Source organism: Syngnathus typhle, linkage group LG20 (genome assembly GCF_033458585.1).
Source record: "Syngnathus typhle isolate RoL2023-S1 ecotype Sweden linkage group LG20, RoL_Styp_1.0, whole genome shotgun sequence".
NCBI classification, from domain to species: Eukaryota; Metazoa; Chordata; class Actinopteri; order Syngnathiformes; family Syngnathidae; genus Syngnathus; species Syngnathus typhle.
Window position 1 is genome coordinate 5,868,156 of NC_083757.1, and position 19,572 is coordinate 5,887,727.

General features: G+C 46.1%; 3 protein-coding genes and 1 long non-coding RNA gene across 5 annotated transcripts; 3 read left to right on the plus strand and 1 right to left on the minus strand.

Moving 5' to 3' along the window:
* Window positions 1–758: 758 nt before the first annotated feature.
* LOC133144928 (uncharacterized) lies at window positions 759–9,407 on the minus strand. The gene is made up of 2 exons (XR_009710793.1): window positions 9,133–9,407; window positions 759–5,061 (listed from the first exon to the last, which is right to left on the minus strand). It is a non-coding gene; the product is annotated as an uncharacterized LOC133144928 (long non-coding RNA).
* On the plus strand, window positions 841–3,779 carry tapbp.1 (TAP binding protein (tapasin), tandem duplicate 1). Its single transcript, XM_061267957.1, has 8 exons — window positions 841–977; window positions 1,329–1,511; window positions 1,604–1,840; window positions 1,918–2,274; window positions 2,351–2,674; window positions 2,766–2,867; window positions 3,137–3,165; window positions 3,232–3,779. Exons 1-8 carry the CDS (start codon window positions 923–925, stop codon window positions 3,241–3,243), a joined length of 1,299 nt encoding a protein of 432 aa, XP_061123941.1. The 5' UTR covers window positions 841–922; the 3' UTR covers window positions 3,244–3,779.
* daxx (death-domain associated protein) lies at window positions 4,936–8,359 on the plus strand. The gene is made up of 11 exons (XM_061267903.1): window positions 4,936–5,094; window positions 5,249–5,662; window positions 5,778–5,909; window positions 5,981–6,097; window positions 6,178–6,409; window positions 6,475–6,626; window positions 6,705–6,792; window positions 6,943–7,222; window positions 7,370–7,564; window positions 7,722–7,839; window positions 7,928–8,359. Exons 1-11 carry the CDS (start codon window positions 4,936–4,938, stop codon window positions 7,985–7,987), a joined length of 1,947 nt encoding a protein of 648 aa, XP_061123887.1. The 3' UTR covers window positions 7,988–8,359.
* On the plus strand, window positions 8,950–19,274 carry znf384a (zinc finger protein 384 a). Of its 2 annotated transcripts, XM_061267911.1 has the most exons (11): window positions 8,950–9,124; window positions 10,255–10,322; window positions 11,088–11,385; window positions 11,534–11,656; window positions 11,722–11,876; window positions 11,973–12,049; window positions 12,131–12,355; window positions 12,761–12,928; window positions 13,047–13,125; window positions 13,301–13,459; window positions 13,592–19,274. In XM_061267911.1, exons 2-11 carry the CDS (start codon window positions 10,260–10,262, stop codon window positions 13,919–13,921), a joined length of 1,677 nt encoding a protein of 558 aa, XP_061123895.1. In that variant the 5' UTR covers window positions 8,950–9,124; window positions 10,255–10,259; the 3' UTR covers window positions 13,922–19,274. The 2 variants fall into 2 exon arrangements, with proteins under 2 accessions (XP_061123895.1, XP_061123896.1); XM_061267912.1 differs by lacking the exon at window positions 12,761–12,928.
* Window positions 19,275–19,572: the final 298 nt, after the last annotated feature.

A 19,572-nucleotide genomic window follows, 5' to 3' on the forward strand; every position in this document is an offset into this window, starting at 1 on the left:
GTGTGTTGGGCGTGTCGTTTTAAGGGCTGAGCTTCTTGTCGCACGGGTTTCTCAGCATTTTTGACTGTTGAACTATAAATAATCACAAGATGAATCAAGTAGTGTGTTGCACCTTGAAAGATAAGTGATAAATTACCATATTAACTACTCAAAAGCTTTTCTTTTCTCCACCAGTGACAAAAAAATTGTATGACTACAGAAGAAGGAGCAACGAATTAAAGTATGGAAACAAACTCACCTCTACAACGTGTTAATCTTATCATGACCTTGTGTTGTTGCTACTTATGTTTATAATTCTTGACTTGGTGTAATTTAAGGGAAACATGTCAAAAACGAGTTATTAACACCTGTCATCTGGTTTAAATGATATGACAATTGTATTGGCCTCATGTAATAACTTATTTTTATTTCCCTTCGGTTTTCTCTTATGTACAGTATTTTTGCAGACTTCCCTTAAACCAGTGCTTCTCAAATAGTGGGGCGCGCCCCCCTTGGGGGGCGCGGTGCTATTCCTGGGGGGGCGCGTGTGACCCTGGGGAACAGGCTTTTTTTTTGGCAGTACTAGAATAAAGTGTAATTGCGCGTTTACTACAGCAGGGGGCAGTGGCGCTCTCATTGTTACTTCTGTCACGTTTGCGACAGTGCAACATTTTACGACTTACAAGACAAGTTAGGATAGTCACGGTGGGGAGGGGGGGCGCGAATAGTTTTCTTCTTGCTGGGGGGGGGCGTAACAGAAAATAATTGAGAAGCACTGCCTTAAACGGAAGGTGTCGCTTTTCTTCTGCGTACTTGCAGGCGAGAGTGAAAGCGAAAGTATAAAGGCAGACACGTTACGGTTGCGCAGCTCCTTTTCTCTGAAAGGACAACAAAAAGAAAACGAAGAGAAGACCAAGAAGAAGCAGCAAGGAGCGCAACAACCATGTCGAACTTCTGGTTCATTTGTAATGTCTTTCTGCTTTGCTGCTTGATCCAAGGTATCCGACACAAAACTCTACATACATTTAAAATGCTTAAAATATGTTTCATCTTAAAAAATGTGCCGAACGATGCTCAAGACAATGTTGCGGTTTTATTAATAACATTGTACACTCGCATGTAACGTTTTGCAGGTCATTTGTGTTTAAGTTTTTCAGGGAATTTGGTGCAAACGCCCCCCCCGTGGCTAAAGTGCGTTACAACAACAGTACTGTAGCTTGCTGTTGAGAAAAATATAAGAAATTGAAAGTAAATTTCATTTTTGCTATTGATTAAATTTTAAATGTTACTCAATGACACAGTGACGTCTATTGAGTCCGTGTGTTGCACTGTTTGTGGCCTTCTCGCAGCCTGCCACACCCACTCCTGTCCTGGGCTGGAGTGCTGGTATATGAACGAGAAGCCAGCTGGAGGTCTAGCGGCGCCCCCAAGCCAGGTGAAGTCTCTGCTTCGCATCAAGACGAAAGGCCACCGCACAGCCAGCCTCGAAGATTTGACTGATCCCAGTATCCTGAGAGTCTACACTGTCGCCGGTCTGTTGGCGTGCAATTATTACCCTGGTTACAAAATAACCTCATGTCAATACCTAAAAATGGATGAATGAATCGCCGCTTGTGACCTCCAGATCCGGAGGCGACTCTGTGTCACCGCTCACGCAAAAGCTCAACCCGCAAGCCTCATTGTGAGCTCAGCCGCTTCCAGCCGCATTACTCCGCCGTCTCGTGGGCCTCCAGCCTCTCAGATGAGCTCAGCCCTATATACCTGCAAGCCGACTGGTTTTCTGCCACTGTTCAGGACCTGGACGAACGACGCGGCACGGCCAGCATCATGCGTGCCCCCACCGAAACCAACGAGCTGGACGGTAACCACCGTGGATTTGAGTAGCTCTTCTTGCTCTGAGAAGTTCCTATGTTCCTTCTTTGCCGTTTCGCTCCTTAGTGGTCCTCAGCGTGACTACCACAACGGTGGTGCAGTCCAGACTCGGTGAGCCGGTGCTGCTGCAATGCCAGTTCTGGGCCAACCCCGCATCTCCCCTGTATGGATCGGGCTTTGCCGTGGAGTGGCGCTACCAGTCCCACGGCAGCGGACGACTGCTTCTGGCCTATGATGGAAAATCGGACCGGCTATTTGACTCCAAAGAGGAAGGCGTGAAAATGGACTTTGAGGAGCTGCACCGAAATGGCAACGCCTCCCTGGTGCTGCAGGAAGCCCAAGTGCACCACTCCGGAATGTACATTTGCATGGTGTACCTGCCACATCTTCTCGCGCAGGTCACCATTCATCTGGAGGTTGCAGGTGGGTTGTGAAAAATGCAATCAAAGCTGGAATAGAATTTTAACATTTGACTGCAACATTTTCGCCTTGCTTCTAGAACCTCCTTCCCTATCCATCCACCCGTCCCCGTTGCCCCTCACCGCTCCGGGCCAGAGTTTGACAGTCCACTGTGAGGCCTCAGGTTTCACCCCCCATTCCCTGGAGCTGAGCTGGGATTTGAAAGACCCCGATGGCAAGACCAGGTCGTTGGGAGACGGTCACCTTACGGGCCACAAGCAGGCCTGGGACGGCACCTACAGCCAAGGCACCCGGTTGGAGCTCAACACGTCTGATCCGGAGCTGGGCCGCGGAGGGGAGCTCACCTGCGTCGCCAAGCATCCCGGCGGTACACGTCGTGCCAGCGTGGCACTCAGAGTCATCGGTAATCTGAGGGGATGTTTTCTATCCTACCACATAAATGCTGATTTGTCAGCCTGTTTCAAACGCAGTACTAATGACTTTTGACCTCTCAGGCTTCAGCACACCATCCATGGAGGACTCCATGGTGATGTTGGCCGTGGCCCTTGTGCTCTACGGCCTCATCAAGTTCGTCTCTTGGCTCTTCCTCCCCTCAGGTGACCCAACATTTGTGAAGCTAATGTGCTTGTCGGCTGATGTATTGCTGTTGATGTTTCGCCACTGCACCTTTGAGTCAACTGCAAATAGCAATCAAATCAAATAGCTTTTATTAGTAGTTTAATTGCAAATATTTTAGAGAAATGGCCGGGTCACACTTGCTTTGGACACTTTAGACAATTTGTAAATAGTAAAGTGTGAATACGCAAGAGATTATTGCACTGCAAGCATTTACGCCAAAGTGAATGTCTTTTATTTTTGTCTGTAGGTCCAGCTGAGGGAGTGGAAACAGAAAAGGTAAGTTTGTTTCTCAAATTTAATGTTTTATCAATATTTGAACTCTTACCTTTTCACTTGCTGCAGAAAGAGAATTGAAGAGACTTACCCGCCTTGTCACCCTACACTGAAGAATCCAAATACAATAAGTCATTTTAACAAATTGGACTTTTTACTTGTTACTCATTAATTTTATTGTGACAATCGCCACCATCTTCAAAATTGAATAACGAGTATAAATCTTTACTCGCAAGTGGTGCATCTTTATTGCTTTCCCAGGCTGTTGCTCTGATGAACTCACACCACTCATAGAGTCTCAGAGTCATTACTGTGCAATAACATCCTGCTCTTCACACCTTTTTTTGCCATTATTCACATGTCCTGAGTGTTGTTAGTCACCTAAATGTTGAACAGAGGGTGTGTTTTTACCGAAGTCAAATTCCTTGTTTGGCACGCTCAAACATGGCGAATAAAAACTCTTGAATCTTGAACAACCTGCAAGATTTGTTTTGTAAATACAATGTTTTCTCATCTTTTAACTCCCTCCAGAAAATAACTATCAATGTTTCGGTGTGTGTGTGTTCTTTTTAAATTACAACCATATTAAAACAAGGAATAAAGGTGTGTTGTAGTTACCAGGCTTATTTATTTGACCCATTATATGTTTGTTGATGTTAATATAGGTTATTATTTATGTACTACAAAAACGAACCAAGTTACTTAGTATCAAGTTCACATCAGGCAATGCTTCATGAGATATTGAAGATTATTTGCAATTTTAGCGCAGATTTTCCGGCAATTTAAAAAAGTAATCAATTTAGCAAGAAACATTGTAGTTTATTTACACGCACATTGCTCTCCAAACCACATGGTGACGCTAGTGAGCCAATTTCACAATGTGCCAACCGCCCGTAGATAACGTTTCCTATGGTTTCTACATTTTTTGATAAAATGTTTTGATGGACACAAACAATACGACGCTATATCATTCTGTCAGATATCGTGGACTCTTAGACGTGCTTATTTTGTACCTAGGTCCAATTATTATTAGGTTTTAGAATCCTAGCAAGTTTGTCCAGATTTTATTACTCAGCCTGAAGTCGCGCGCTAAATAGGGTGCTAATGCTAACGTAAGCTAACGAGGATTGGTACACTGGACAATGCCGGGTGGGAGTCGATGTTCTGTCTAGAGCGTCATCTCAGCCTAACTAACAGGTTGGTATACATCACGAGTGTTGTATATCTAATTTTAGGTCATAGTGTTAAAATGTATAATTTTGCACGACGTGTGTCCTGTTGTGTGGCGTTAAAAAAGTTCGTCCTTTCACTCCGATTTAACAGCTTTATAGTGCTCGGAACTACAATAAAGATGCACCACTTGCGAGTAAAGATTTATACTCGTTATCCAATTTTGAAGATGGTGGCGACTGTGGAAGCTAGTTTGGAATCTAAATCTTTATTGGCATCATTCCAAATTGTAGAATAGTCATTAGTAAAAAATGGAAAGTGTCGTCTTACTGGAATACATGCCACATTCCATAAGTATGGAGTGGTTAACTACAAGCAGGACAATAAAAGATCACCGCATCCACTAAGATAAATATTTTTTTACATTGCGTTAATTCACATTATATAGATACAGTAAGAAAACATAACGAAATGCACATTAGTAAGCGCTTGTCGATGGAGGCAAGAAACCTGGAATAGACCTCGACCTCTGTGAGACAACTGTATGTGTTATGTTGCATTTCCTCTCTATATTTTTTGTCTCTCAATGAAGACTCTCCCAACATGGCAGACGTCATCATCATGGATGAAGACGACGTCCCTCGGTCGTTGCCCCGACGAGTACCGCTGCCCACCAAGACCCACATCACCCAGTCGCCTTTTGTTTCGTCCATCAATAAGCAGCACGTTCTGCAGGCGGAGAATGACAAGTTGTTCTCTGAGGTGATGACACTGTCTCCCTGCAAACACTTCTTTCAGAACATTGGCGCAATCTTAATGTGTTTTGGTTCGTGACATGGCATTGTGCAAGTGTACCTAATTGAAGATGAACTCTTTATGTACTCTGATGTTTGTCTTGTTTGCTGCCTCCCTTCAGTTTGTGGAGCACGTCGTGACTGAGACGGAGGACTGTCCTCAGGTGTTGGAATACCTGAAGACCAACTACGCCAAAGCCCGTAGTGATTATCTGTCGTCAGTGGAGTTTCGTAACAGCTTGGGCCGATGCTTGACCCGGCTGGAGGCCAACCGTTCCAGGGTTTTTGTCTACATCTATGAACTGTGCATGGTGCTCAAGCAGCACAAAGACAGAAGCAAGAAGAACACAGCAAACCCATCTACCTCCACATCGGATTGTCTTGCGGCTACCTCATCAAAAAGTGAAAGCAAGACGACGAGCGTGCCAGAACAAGGAGGGAACCCATCGACGGAAGACGAGAAGCCCTCCACGTCAGGCTTTCAGGGAATCCAGCAAAAAGCAGAGAAAAGGGCCAGCAGGGCCTCCAGGAAGCAGGTTCGTCTCCCAATGTGTGCCCCTATGAAAGTTTTTTTCTAGAAATTGTTTCAAGTGTTAATGACCTCCACTGTTTTTACCAATATTTTCCATTTGCGCTGTGCTTGGCTTGCAGATCGCGTATCTGGAGAACATGCTGAAGATCTACGACAACGAGATCTGCCGCCTGCAGCGCACCGAACTCTCCCTGGACGACCTGGATGCCGAGGACTCTATGTACATTCAGGAGCACAAACTCAAACGCAAGGTTGGCCCGCCTCTCGTCCGGGGTACTCTCGTCCCACCAGCCTGCGCCACTCACACCTCTCTCGGTTTCAGATGATGAAGATCTACAATAAGCTGTGCGAGCTGAAGGAGTGCAGCCCGCTGACGGGCCGAATCCTTGAGCGCAAAATCCTCTACAACGACGCCAAGTATCCCGAGATCAGCAAGAGGGTCCGTCGTTGATGTTGACCATGACGTCATGATCGTTCATCAGCGGCGCCGCCTTATCCGCGTTCATGTGGTCCCTTCAGATCCAGCGTTACATCAACAAACCTGATGTCTGCATGAACCCGCCTGACTACCAGGACATTCTCCAGCAAGTCCAGCTGGCCAACAAACGACACAACCTGCATCTGAGCGGAAAGGAGCTGGAGCGCATCGCCCGCAAGGCCTTTACCGAAACCGGCAGTCAAATCCAGCAGAGGCGCCATCACGACCTGCTCTACGACTTTGGCTGCCAACTCACCAGCGAATACAAGCCCGGTAAGAGCCGCCTTGCCTCGTCTACGAAAATCACAGCATTCCAAATTCCGCCTTCGTCTCCAAAGACAACGACCCGGCGCTAAAAGACTCCACGCTGCACCGGAGGCTACGGGACAACAACGAACTGGGTCTGACCCGCCTGGAGGATGTCATCAACAAATACTCAGTCCTGCAGGACAACACAGATAAGAAGGACAGAGAGCAGAATGGTGAAGAGGTTCGAGGTCGCCGTGGACATCGACCGCAACATCCCGGTCGTTTATCTCATTCATTATCTCGCTGGATGTGAGAGCAGGAGGAGGAGGAAGATGAGGAGGAGGACGTGTCATCAGAAGCAGACATTGAAGAAGAGATCCAAGCCAGCAGCCAGCAAGGTGGACCAGGTCTGAACCGGTGACATGTCATCTCAATAGCTAGGCCATTCCAATTGTATTTTTTTAAATTCATTAGATGATTTTAATGAATTAATTATAAGTCTGATATTGGTAAAAAAAGTCTTCAATACCAAACGCCTCTTTCTCCGCTCCTGCCAGATGATGACGACGACGATGACGGCAACGAGGCGGAGAAAATGAGCAATGGGCCGCCGACAGAAAATGTCACTGTAGCTTCAGCGCCGGATGACAACGAGGCCATCTCCAGTGGGCTCCACTCCGAGGGCAGCATGCCAGGCTTCTCGCCGCTGTCGGACGACGTGTCCGCTAGCAACAGCCCCAGGCAATCGGAGCCCACCCAGCCCGACGACGGTGCCCTCGCTGCCGCCTCATCAGAGGATCCACCCCATCTTGCCTGTCAGGCCGCCAGCAAGCACAGGTATTTTACCCTCATTTTATTAAAATCGTTATGCTCGAAACCACGTGTATCATTTTAAACATTTGCTCTAAGAAGGGATCTTGGAGTGCATCATGTGTCAAGTTAAGCGACTGGTGTTCCCCCCCCCCCCCCCCCCCCCCCCCCCAGCATCGGCACAGACCCCCCAGCAGCCACCAACGGGGCATCTTTACGTCCACCGCTAGAGATGACGTGCCACTCGCCCATCACCAACGGCACCTCGCCGCCTCTTCCGTTCACGCCTGACCAGAGACTGAGCAGGAGCCGCAAGAGGAAAATGCTGGACACTACGCCCAAGCGGAATCACATTGACGCCAACGACAGGTGACCAAAGGGACAAACACGGGCTACTTTTTTTTTTTGTTGTTGAAAATAATTATAAAGAATTTTTTGGGGGAAAAATGATTCAATCACAATATCAAGGGAGAAAATAATCGCAGTTAGATGAGTTTTTCCAAATTATTGTCATGGAACCCTCCAGAGAGGCGGAGATACCGCTGGACATGGGCGTCATCTGCGCCTCCCCGACGCAGACTATCGAGGCCTCCGACTGCCAGCTGGTCACCAGCTCGCAGTCGCCGTCCCCCAAGAAGATCAAAGTAAGACACGGACCATCCTTTCCTGCCACGTACGGTGCGGCCCCCCTATGTCACACACTGACCCGTCTGTCTTGTCTTTCCCTTCCAGGTCAGCGTGGCCACCCAGTGCGACCCCTTGGAGATCATCGAACTATCTGACTCGGAGTGACCAAGGCTGTCGACTCCAAAATTCGTCTCTAACTACTGTGAGAACAACTTCCACTCAGGACACCAAGGGGGCGCTGGAACGCCAGTCTGTTTACATTTTTTATATCTTCTTAAATTGAGTGAGGTACTTTGGTTGAACCTCATGTTGCAGCACATGTTTGACACTCCCACAGCCCATCCCTCTCTGTCTACATATTATTTGAGGGCACCTTCAATGCCGTAAGCTACATTGAGTTCTGCGCTGATCACGTTTAGCTTTTAGAAAGTGTCAGTGGTCCAGAGAGTGTTGGACATTTTGAGTCCTTGCCATGTTATTTTCATATTTTGGAAAAGATGAACTTTTTCGAAGTTCTTTTTTTTTGGGGGGGGGGGGGGGGGGGGGGGGAGTGATGACTAGTCACCATATCTACTTAAATTGAATCTGCTTTTCTTTTATAATGACTATCCAAATAAAGCTTACTCAATACACAGAGAGAATTTATTGGCTAAAAGACAACCTATTCACATTTGCATTACTGTAGAAAACTAGTTTTATTTTAAGTCAACGTGCTCTTCAGTCAATATATATATATATATGTGTATATGTATATATGTATGTGTGTGTAAGTGCCATGAACCAAATTAACAAGAGCATGGACAATGCAGACGCGCACGCACTGTCGATATATATAGAGAGAGACAAATAGTCATACACCGGAAGACACCGTATTGACGTTGGAATTATTGTCAAGTGCCTTTGGCTACAGTAACTCGATTTATTTTAGCGATCGTCAAAATAAAGTCACAAAAGCGCCCTTCACGCATTATTGAGATCCCCATTATACAAAATCTTACTTTTAATCAAATAGGTCTTTGTTTTGATAAACGGAAGGGCTCACGTTTGAAATAAATACTTTTAAATGTATCCGATCGCATTTGTTTTATTTTTGTAGTGGGTCGTTATGTGGCTTATTTTGAAAGAATCGAGCGGAATTATACGTTCTCTATCGAACTTGACGCTGTCGGCCAGCTCGAGGGTGAAAAAAAGCGAAGGGAAAAAGGAATATCCGAGGGCCAAGAGAGGCGGATTTGGATAAACTTTCCCAACTGTCCCGACCCGAAGAAGGTTCGGGCGGCTGACGGATTGTCCATTTCACCGGTAATTACCTCCGGAGTCATTTATCGCTTCTTGACCGACTGTCGAAAAGCGCCGTCGTCGTCCCAGCGGCCGGAAGTCTGCATGAAGCTTCGTCTCCCTGGCGAGGCGACGACGGCGTAGACGGGTTTTTTTCTCCCCCTGCCTGCCTTCGTTTTTTTTTTTTTTTTTTTTATACGACACTTTTTTTCTCTTTTTTTTAATGTTCTGTCGGCGCGATGAACAGCAAGTAGCCAAGTGAGCCAGCCAGCGTGTTTACGTTTTGCCAGTAAAGCACACGAATGGCCCGGCCTCCACGTAGCTTTAGCGAACAAAAGGAGAAAATTAATGGAGGCAAGTTAGCCTCCTTAGCTTAGCATAGCCTAGCCTCACTCTCCGATTCAGCCAAGTAAAGCATGCTAACCATTGTGGGTGCTTTGTAAAGTTCTTTAGTTGGCAAGGACGTCGAGTCAACCGGTTTCTTCATTAAACTAAGATCATTATGTCTAATATTTTACCAACTAGTGCTAATATTTGACGAGGACGTGGCTCTAGACGTTTCATTAGTTTAATTATTTTTATAATATTGGAGATAGACTGAACTGGCTGCTTGTTTATTCTATTTGGAGCAGACAGAAACACGTTTGATTAGCTTGGTTTAGTCCCATGCCTTTTGTTGTCTAGTGGTTATCAATCATACTCGTGTTCAGGTTCCACCATAATGACAAACATTATTATTTTGCATCAAAGCAATGAACCAACAGTGACAACCTAGTGATGATTATATTAATTGACAGATATTTTGGTAATTTTTTTGTATCTGGATTATCAACATAGTGTCAACTATTGCGAAGAAGGGCTTACTCGATACATATATTTTTTGCCTTAAATATTGGTGGCTGTTGTCTGCAGCCTCTAAGTACCCGATACCTTCCAAAAAGGCCGGTATCGGTACTCGCCAACATTTAATCCCTTAAAATAGTACATACTCGCATGCATATTTGTATTAGTATTCGGTAAAAAGCTTGTATGAAATCTAAATAATAAAATGGATTGCTGCTACTTTGTGGGTTTGCGTCTCATGCGGGGGATTCTGGAACATAAGAGGCCAAGGGGTAGAGGTGTTTTCTAAGTGTGCTGCTTTTCAATTCCAGAAATAATGGACGAATCCCATTTCAACTCGTCCTACTTTTGGTCTCCCGTCCCCACTGTACAAGGACAGGTAGAGACAACCTCATTGTTGGCCTTGTCTTGAATGCACATGGTGTCGTGGCATGTTTCTTCCGTGTCCCGGGATTCCTTGCCGTTTTATATCCATACCGATGCTTCCGCTCCGCCACGCACGCCACCTTCGCGTCAGTCATGTGACTTCTTTTGACGGTTCCGCCAGTCACATGATCACTCCTGTCTAGGGTTGCAAAGAAGGGGGGGATTTTCATGGGAAGTTGAGGGGTGGGTTGGAAATATTCCAAGTTGGAAACTTTTCTTGGGAATTATAGAAGGGTAATATAAACAACTGCCCCATTCAAGCATGAATGTGAACATTTTGATATGTGCTAAACAGGCGGCATCGGTGCAAGTTAGAATGCATTCCCAGCCCACGTGCGAGGGCAGTACATAATGCCTCCGTCATTCAATTAGGATTATGCCTATACATGTTTTGCTCAATTATAGTTAACATTTCTATTTCCAGCCTGATGTTAGTTCAGTAAATTCCCATGGGAAGTTTCCAACTTTGAAAATTCATGGGATTTTGCAACCCTACTTGTGTCCCTCTGCTCTCATTTCTCAAAGCTGTCCTCACATTGTTTTGCTTCTTCTTTGCATCTCACCTTTTTTTTTTATTGTTCTCTTTTCCATCTCCTTGCTTTTCCCATACATCATCCTCATGTTTTGCCTCGCCCGCTTCCTCCAATTGCACCCTCAATGCCCCATCCCTCAATTTTCCTCCCGTCACCCCACCCCTCCTCTTTGTCGCAACCGCTAGATGGAGAGCGCCATGTTCCTGAACAAAACCAAGGAGCAGCTCGGCGCCGAGAAGCCCGCCGCACCGGCTTTCCCGCACTCGTCCGCGTCCTCCGCACCGCACTACCCCATGGCGTTGCTGGCCATCCCTGGCTCGGGGGAGGCGGGAGCCGGGCTGCGAGTGGTCACTAAACAGGAAGGAGGAAGCTCGGCGGGGGGACCTGGAGGAGGAGCAAGCGCGTCCATGCACGTGCACCAGTCGCACACTTCGCAGAACGTCACTGTCGTGCCTGTTCCCTCCACGGGAATCATGACCGCAGGTGAGGGGCTGTATCAACAGGTACACGCAGAGGCGGTGCGCAACACCGAGCAGTTTCGAGCATGGTGCCCTGTCGACTTTCAAAGAACATCAAAATGTAGTTAACCTAATGTGTTATTATTAAATGCAGTCTGTTTTTGTTTTCTCAGCGGGTCTGGTCATCACCACCCCCCAAGGCACGCTGGTGCCCACCGCCTCCACGCAGTCTTTCGGAGCTGGGCCTCACTCGGCCACCACCATGATCGTGTCCGCAATGCACCCCTCAAACGCAGGTGATGTTGCGCGTGAGCGTAAAATATTGCTCGGATAGACGGCGAGCTGACGTTTGTGTCTGCAGATAAGAAGAACGATATGTCCGGCCCCCCCGCCGTCGTCATGTCCACGCCGGGCAAGCGAGGCAGGAAGAGCAAGCAGGCGATGGGCAGAACCAGCAACATCCTTCCGCCAGGAAGTGACGCACTGATATTGGCGCACCTGGCCGCCACAGGGCAGGTGCGTTTCTATAGTTGGGCCCTTCTGTTGAGTCAAATCGCCCCAGGGCGCCCTGAGTGGTCGCTCCCAAGCAGCTGTTCTTTGTTTCCTCTCCAGCATCATTCTGCCGATCCTTACGACCTCTCCAACGATGAGGACGACCACTCCAGTAAAGAGGGTCCCAAATCCTACAGGTCAGGGGGGGGTGTACAGTTTGAGCAAATAGAACGTGAGGCCTGTGAAAGTTGTCTCACTCCTCCTCTTGACCCTCCAAGGTGTCGCATGTGCGCGGTGACATTCTTCAGCAAGTCGGACATGCAGATACACGCCAAGTCGCACACGGAGGCCAAGCCCCACAAGTGCCCCCACTGCTCCAAGTCGTTTGCCAACTCCAGCTACCTGTCGCAGCACATCCGCATCCACAGCGGGGCCAAGCCCTACAGCTGCACCTACTGCCAGAAAGCCTTCCGGCAGCTCAGCCACCTGCAGCAGCACACACGGTACTGGTTGCCCTCAACTTATTTGCAAGTTTTCATTTTTATCCGATCTCCTACATTGCGGCTGTGTCTGGGTGGTATCCCTCACGCTAGTGGATAGGGAGTGATTCCAAACAGAGACTGAGAGACAGAGACAGCGAGAGAGCGAGAGAAGCCTGACTGTGCTTGCTTCTGTTGCACTTTGGTGTTTTCCTCAGTCGGACACAGCGCAAACAAGCACAAACCATCACTTGAACGCATGATTTGCTCTTGAGTTCACTGTGAAGTTGGGTCATGCTCCAGCCTAAAGATCTCTCGCTCTCTTTCCCTCTCTCTTTTCTCTCTCTCTCTGTTTGTGTTTTCTCCGGGTCCATCCCCCGCCTCCCTCCCGCCTGCCCCACCCACCCCGACCCCTTCCCGCCGCCTCAGCAACCACACTGAGGCCAAGCCCCACAAGTGCCCTCACTGCTCCAAGTCGTTTGCCAACTCCAGCTACCTGTCGCAGCACATCCGCATCCACAGCGGGGCCAAGCCCTACAGCTGCAACTACTGCCAGAAAACCTTCAGGCAGCTCAGCCACCTGCAGCAGCACACACGGTACTGGACTGGACCGGGCGGGGGCGTGTCGGCGGTGGAAGCAAACGCAGGAGAAGGATGCAGGAAGGTGTTCTTTGTGAAGTGTGATTCCACTCAGGATTTGTGCTGTGTCTTTCAGGATTCACACGGGTGACCGTCCGTACAAGTGTAACCATCCGGGCTGCGAGAAAGCTTTCACTCAGCTCTCCAACCTCCAGGTACTCACCAACGTAGTCGCTTAGACCAAAATTTTCAACAAGCACTTTAAAGGTAAAGCTTCTAAGAGCATCTCCAAACGGCACGATGTTCCGTTGACTCCAGCTGCTCAGAACTAATGACAAATTTGAGTTTGGTTTCCCTTTTTGAATGTGACACCGCACTCTCTCTTCGCAGTCTCACCGTCGGCAGCACAACAAGGACAAGCCGTTCAAGTGCCACAACTGCAACCGCGGTTACACGGATGCCGCCAGCCTGGAGGTGCACTTGTCCACGCACACGGTCAAACACGCCAAGCTCTTCTCCTGCGGCCTGTGCAACCGCTCCTACACATCGGTACGGCTCACCAGAACAAAACACATCGACTTAGACGTGCCCACCGTTGTGCGAGCGCTCGGCTTTTGCGTTGTGTCGGAAGCGCAAAATTTAAGGTGAAAAATGTGCTGTCCTCATGTTCTTTTCCTGTAGGAGACGTACCTGATGAAACACATGAGGAAGCACAACCCCGACACGCTAACGGCGGGAGAGCAGGCGCGAGGCTCCGGCGGCCGGGGGCGCGGACGCGGCCGGGGGCGAGGTCGAGGAGGTTCGCTCCAAGGCCAGGCCGGCCAGAACCCCAACGCCGGCAGCTACCAACAGCCCGGTGAGGGGGTCATCCCGTGCCCCTTTGATCTCCACCAGTACAAGACGGTGGCAGCCGGTGAGATCCAGTACAAACCAGGCACGGTGGCGGACCACAAGGACCTCTGCCTCACTGTGTCCACGTCCGCCATCCAGGTGGAGCACATCAACTCGTAGGAAACAAGATTTGACATCCCTGTATAAAGTCTTGGAAATGTAGTCTGGAAAATTCTCCAAGAGGACTTGCTTTTCTACCTGTCTGGCTCTCAAAGGGATTGATCAGGTTAAAAGGCGTGCAGTGTTTCCACAACGAGGACGAAGCAGCTTTAATGCAGAGCCCGGCCCCGAGGTGTCTGTTTTGTTTGCGGGGTGCCTCGCTCTTACCCGGATTTGAAGTGGCTTCTCAACCCCAGATGAGGTGAGAGGCTTTTCCTGAAATGCCGTCTCGATGCACCGAGTCGCGGCTGAGCCTCGTTTGTCTGGAGGAGCAGCTCGCTCGCCTATACAGACGCTACCTTATTTACAGCGACTCCCCAACCTGTTTTTGTGCTAGGGCACACCACCAAGCAAATGTCACTAGGGTTGCAAAGGGGTGGAAAATTTCCGGTAAATTTCCGGAAGGTTTCCGGTAAATTTCCATGGGAAGTTAAGCTCGGGAATTTTGGAAATATTCCAAATTGGAAACTTTCCATGGGAATTATGGGAATTTATGGGAATTTATGGGAATTCATGGGAATTTAATGGGAATTGAGGGTAATTTAGTGGAAAGGTATCATATCTAAGCAAAAATAATTGTTTAGTTATAAGCAAAATAATACAATTAAAGCAGATACAATTAAAACAGATTTATTTATAAGTTGAACAATCAAACAGAACAAACACATGAACGTGGAGTTAAATTTTACTCAAAAATGAACACAAATGCATCCCCCTAATCCAAAAATCCAAACAAAGTCCCATTCAAAATGTTAAATAAATCTCTCCAAAAAAGTCCCAATCCACATGCACATAAAAAAAAGTCAGCTTCCCTAGAGCTTCTCAAGCTTCTCATTTTCTTGCTAAACCCTTTCAGGCAGTAGGCATTCGAGGGTCTCAACATCCTGCATGTCCACTTCCTCAACATCGGACTCTAACTCTTCCTCTTCAGAGTCACTGTCCAGCCTTGTGGAGGATGGCTCTTTGTCAGGCTCAAAGAGCCTCAGGTTAGCCCGAATAGCAACCAATTTTTCCACTCTCAGATTTGTGAGCCTGTTGCGCACCTTTGTGTGTGTGTTCCCAAACATGGACCAGTTTCGCTCTGAGGCAGCTGATGATGGTGGGATCTGGAGTATGATGGAGGCTATAGGTGCAAGAGCCTCCGATCCACAAAGTCCATTCCACCAGGTGGCTGCAGATATATGCTGGCATGACTGCCAGATTGCATCCCCTTCCCAAAGGCCTTGCTTTGTTCTGTACTTTGCCAAACTGCCAAGTACTTTGCCTTTATCAAGGCCCAGGTGGTCTGACAAGGCTGTAATAACGGTGTAAGCACTGCTCATCTCTTCCCCAGAGAGTAAATCCCTGTCATATTTTGGGTCCAGCATGTATGCTGCTGCATGCAACGGCTTCATGCAGAACTCCCTGCGCTTTTCTAGCAACTTCACAACAGCAGTTTCCTCTGCTTTAAGCAGTAGGGAAGTGGGCAGGACTGTCTGGATGTCTTCTTTGAGGTCTGCAAAAAGACACTGGACATCTGATAAGATGGCACCATCACCCTCTATCTTGGCTATTGCTGCTGCAATTGGTTTGAGGATTCCCAGACTGCTGGACAATCTTTCCCAAAACACATCATCTAACTTGACTTTCTTTATGTCACTTTCGATGCCTGCAGTCTGGGATATGGCCATCTCTTGCAGGGACTCCTTTCCATCCAAAAGACTGTCATACATGATGACAACGCCACCCCATCGTGTGATGCTGGGGAGCTTCAGCGTGGTATTTTTGTTTTTTTCCTTTTGCTTTGACAGATAAGTTGCTGAAGCTACTTGTTTGCCCTTCACATACTTGACAACTTGCTTCACTCGCTTGTATAGAGTGTCCATTGTCTTTAGTGACATTATGTCTTTAAGGAGAAGATTGAGAGCATGGGCAGCACAGCCAATGGTTGTTATATGAGGGAAGGTCTCCTCCACGTGTTCCCAGGCAACCTTCATATTTGCCGCATTATCAGTCACAAGTGCAAAAACCTTCTCTGGTCCAAGATCATTGATGACCACTTTCAGCTGATCAGCAATGTAGATGCTTGTGTGTCTGTTGTCCTTTGTGTCTACACTCTTGAAGAATTGATTGATTGATTGATTGATTGATTGATTGTATATTTATTGATCCCCAGGGGTGGGGAAATTCAGGCCCCAGCAGTATTCATACCACAGAGTGGGTATACAAAAGACGCACAAATGGCATGAGCGCAACTCAACAGGCTCTCATAAGGCTGCCACACAACGGCGCCACAAAGAAAGCCAGAAAGTGCTCAAGATAAAAGCCATCAAAGCAAAACAAAGCTAAAAGACAAAGGAAAAAAAGTAACTGTGGCCAACCAGCACCCCTCAATACAAGAGAACATCCCAAAACACACTAAATAGCCTCCACGGGGTCCATAGACAGGTGTAGATACAGGTTTAGGAGTGGTGACAATGTAGTTGATGATACCCTGTCCACGGATATTTGACCATCCATCTGAGATGACTGAAATACAGTCTGCTTTGTCAATAGTTTCCTTGACTTTTGTCTGCACCCTGCCAAACTCTTCATCCAGCAAATGAGTGGATAGCGCATGTCTGGTTGGGGGGGTGTATGCTGGCCGGAGAACATTCAAAAATCTCTTCCAGTACACATTGGCCGTTAGCATCAGGGGTGAGCCAGTTGCATAGACTGCACGAGCGATACACTCATCTGCACGTCTCTTGCTTTGTTCATCCATATGATCAAAGAATCCTCTGATGCCAGAGGGACCAGGAGCTGATGAGAGGGTATCTGACTCTGATGCGGCTGATGCCGATTAATTTTCATCTGTAGTGGAACTCCCATCTGTTGCACGTGTTGAGCCTTGAGGAAATTTGTTGCACTTTGCAATATGCTGCTGCATTTTTGTGGCATTTTTTGTGTATGCCTTTTCACAATATTTGCAGATATACAAAGACTTTCCTTGCAAATTAGCTTGTGTGAAATGTCTCCACACATCGGATGGCGCACGTGGCATTTTTCTCTCTTTGATGTCCCTGAGCTGTTGAAGTTATATTAAAAGTATTAAATTGTTTATAATTTAATATAAAAAAACAACTAAATGTTATTGTTCTTAATTCTTAACCCACAACTCTGAAAAAATACAACAATGTGTCTGTGAAGCTACACATCCCTGGGGATGTGTCCAACGTATCCTGGTGGAGATACAACTCATAAAATCCAAAATATACAAGATGTTTTTAAAACTATTAGTTATTGTTATTTACTTAGGTGCAAATGATATCTAGCAACATCAAAGTTCCACTCCTGTCTGTTAAAGTGATATTTACTGTATAAATTGTGGTTTATTTGGTTTTGACCAGTTTTATTTTTTCCACCATAAGGCTAAATATAGCACTTACATATAAAAATATCTCTAAATATATTACCATATAATGTCATCAAAACTTACTTCACTTCATGCAGTCCACAGGCTCAAAAGTCTGGCTTCAATTTGTGTGCTCTGGACTCAAAAGTGTGGTCCAGAATTGTATAAATCATCTGTGCATGTGATGGAGGAATGAACAGCACATGTAGGGGGCGTGGTCTCAGTGGCCCTGCAGCTATGTGAGCATGTGATAGCAAAGATATTCAACTGTGCTGCATGATATCTGGTTGTTTTAGTCAGGATTATGCTAAAATATTATTTTACACAACTATATTTAAGTTCCCTAATAAGAACATACCTTCAGTTTAGTAAATTCCCGGTTTATTCCCGTTTATTCCCGTTTATTCCCGTTAATTCCCGTTAATTCCCGTTAATTCCCATGGAAAGTTTCCAAGTTTGAAAATTCCCGGAATTTTGCAACCCTAAATGTCACAAACGTATACAGACTGAAATAATACATATTAGATATTTGTAATTGATCAATTTTCAGACGAATGGATTGAATCGCCTTTGATACCAATAAAGACCCTATAAATGCATTAACAAAAACAAAAAGAGAACATGAGACCAAAAATTATGAGTAATCACAATTTCATCTAATAGTCTGCTCGACTCATCTCGGGTAGCCGACATGTTTCTCACAGGGCCTGTTCTAGGAATTATTCACTAGCGAAATATCTTATTTTCTTCACAATGCCACCCAAAAGCAGAAAGCACCATTTGACACTGATTTGTGTCTCAGGTTTTTGTTCTAAATGAACAATTTTAATATATTTATTTCAATCAAGTATAGTTCAAGAGTCATTATTATATTGCATGACCCAAACCATATTGTTCGTAGAGACATCCTAACGGCCGTCCAGGGATGGGGCCCGGACTGCACTCCTATGCACAAGCCCAAAATATTTTACAATATTTTATTACAATGCATACGGTGCAGCAACACATGTGAACAGAGCATCCACCGATCCCGGGGAGTAGGTGCTCGTACTTCTTCTGTTGGTATATTCGAATGTTGGGGACGGGAACGTCGCTATGTAGGGTAGCGTCTGTACTCGAGAGGCATTACCGTGTGCGAATCATGTCGTGGGACATTAGCCGAATGCACTAAACCACACGGGGCTCACGAACTAAGCACTTGATGAAGCTTGTACTTCACCTTCTACGTTTGTCAGCTGTACTTTTTTTTAATATGTTCATATTTTTCTACCAGCAGAGAAAATTGAGAAAGTGTGAATGTGGAGACATTTTTCCCCCCCCCTAATAGAAGCATTAGTGACCCTCCATCGCAACATTTCGGCAGCAGGTTGTTGGGAATAATGATTGTATGACAAAATGGCTGACAGGTACTGTTATTATTCATTGTTTATTTAGATTTTTTGTGTGTGCATATGAATTTCATTACAACTGTATTGCAAATCTTATCTACACTATCAACCTAAAGGCATTATTATTATATGGCAGTATGCTGTACATAAGAGTTTTCTGTAAAAGGGAAGCATGTCCTGTGAAGTTTTTTTTTTAAAAAGAAACAATTATAACAAACCACGTGAGCTTTGGAGCTTAACCCAAAAAAAGAAGTTGTATTAGTGATATTCACTCAAATGATGTTTGGACTGGAATTATCAACAAACATTGAGAACATTGGGCAATATGAAATGACGGTAAATACAATTTGTGATATATTTGTGTTTGTCTCGACTTAACGCCACACATTTTCCTTCGTGTATACGTTGTCATTTTCATAGGAAAAAATAATGACTTACAGTACTATTCAAGTCATGCTAACACATTATGGAGCTGTGCTACTCTTTAGCATAGTATGCTCATCTTATCAGACTGTTTATGAGAATAAAGTTGGCAAACTGATTTCATTTGAAATATTTGTTCTTCATGCATTGCAGTTTGTCCGATGAAACGAGCATGATTTTCAATTTTGTGACAAGTAGAGGGGAAAGTATTGTACTTAGTGTTTGTTTTCAAACTGAGTTTGAAACTGATCACATGGGCGGGGCCTGATTGTTTGACATCGACTGGGTGTCGTCATCGACTTTTTTTAGTTCTAGGAAACGAAACTCAACATAATGACATGCTAATTAGGTGGGGCACGCAGAGTAAATCCGTATAATAAATCATATCAAAAACAGGGTTCATTTGGTTTTGACTACAATCTCGTTTC

Excerpts from the sequence above, each read along its gene's own strand:
- tapbp.1 (XM_061267957.1), top strand. The coding sequence starts at position 923 with ATGTCGAACTTCTGGTTCATTTGTAATGTCTTTCTGCTTTGCTGCTTG. Across the intron at positions 2,275-2,350 it reads CATTCATCTGGAGGTTGCAG|AACCTCCTTCCCTATCCATC; the intron begins GTGGGTTGTGAA and ends CCTTGCTTCTAG. Across the intron at positions 2,675-2,765 it reads CGTGGCACTCAGAGTCATCG|GCTTCAGCACACCATCCATG; the intron begins GTAATCTGAGGG and ends TTGACCTCTCAG.
- daxx (XM_061267903.1), top strand. The coding sequence starts at position 4,936 with ATGGCAGACGTCATCATCATGGATGAAGACGACGTCCCTCGGTCGTTG. Across the intron at positions 5,663-5,777 it reads GCAGGGCCTCCAGGAAGCAG|ATCGCGTATCTGGAGAACAT; the intron begins GTTCGTCTCCCA and ends CTTGGCTTGCAG. Across the intron at positions 7,565-7,721 it reads CACATTGACGCCAACGACAG|AGAGGCGGAGATACCGCTGG; the intron begins GTGACCAAAGGG and ends GGAACCCTCCAG.
- znf384a (XM_061267911.1), top strand. The coding sequence starts at position 10,260 with ATGGACGAATCCCATTTCAACTCGTCCTACTTTTGGTCTCCCGTCCCC. Across the intron at positions 11,386-11,533 it reads CACGGGAATCATGACCGCAG|CGGGTCTGGTCATCACCACC; the intron begins GTGAGGGGCTGT and ends TTGTTTTCTCAG. Across the intron at positions 11,877-11,972 it reads ACCTGGCCGCCACAGGGCAG|CATCATTCTGCCGATCCTTA; the intron begins GTGCGTTTCTAT and ends TTTCCTCTCCAG.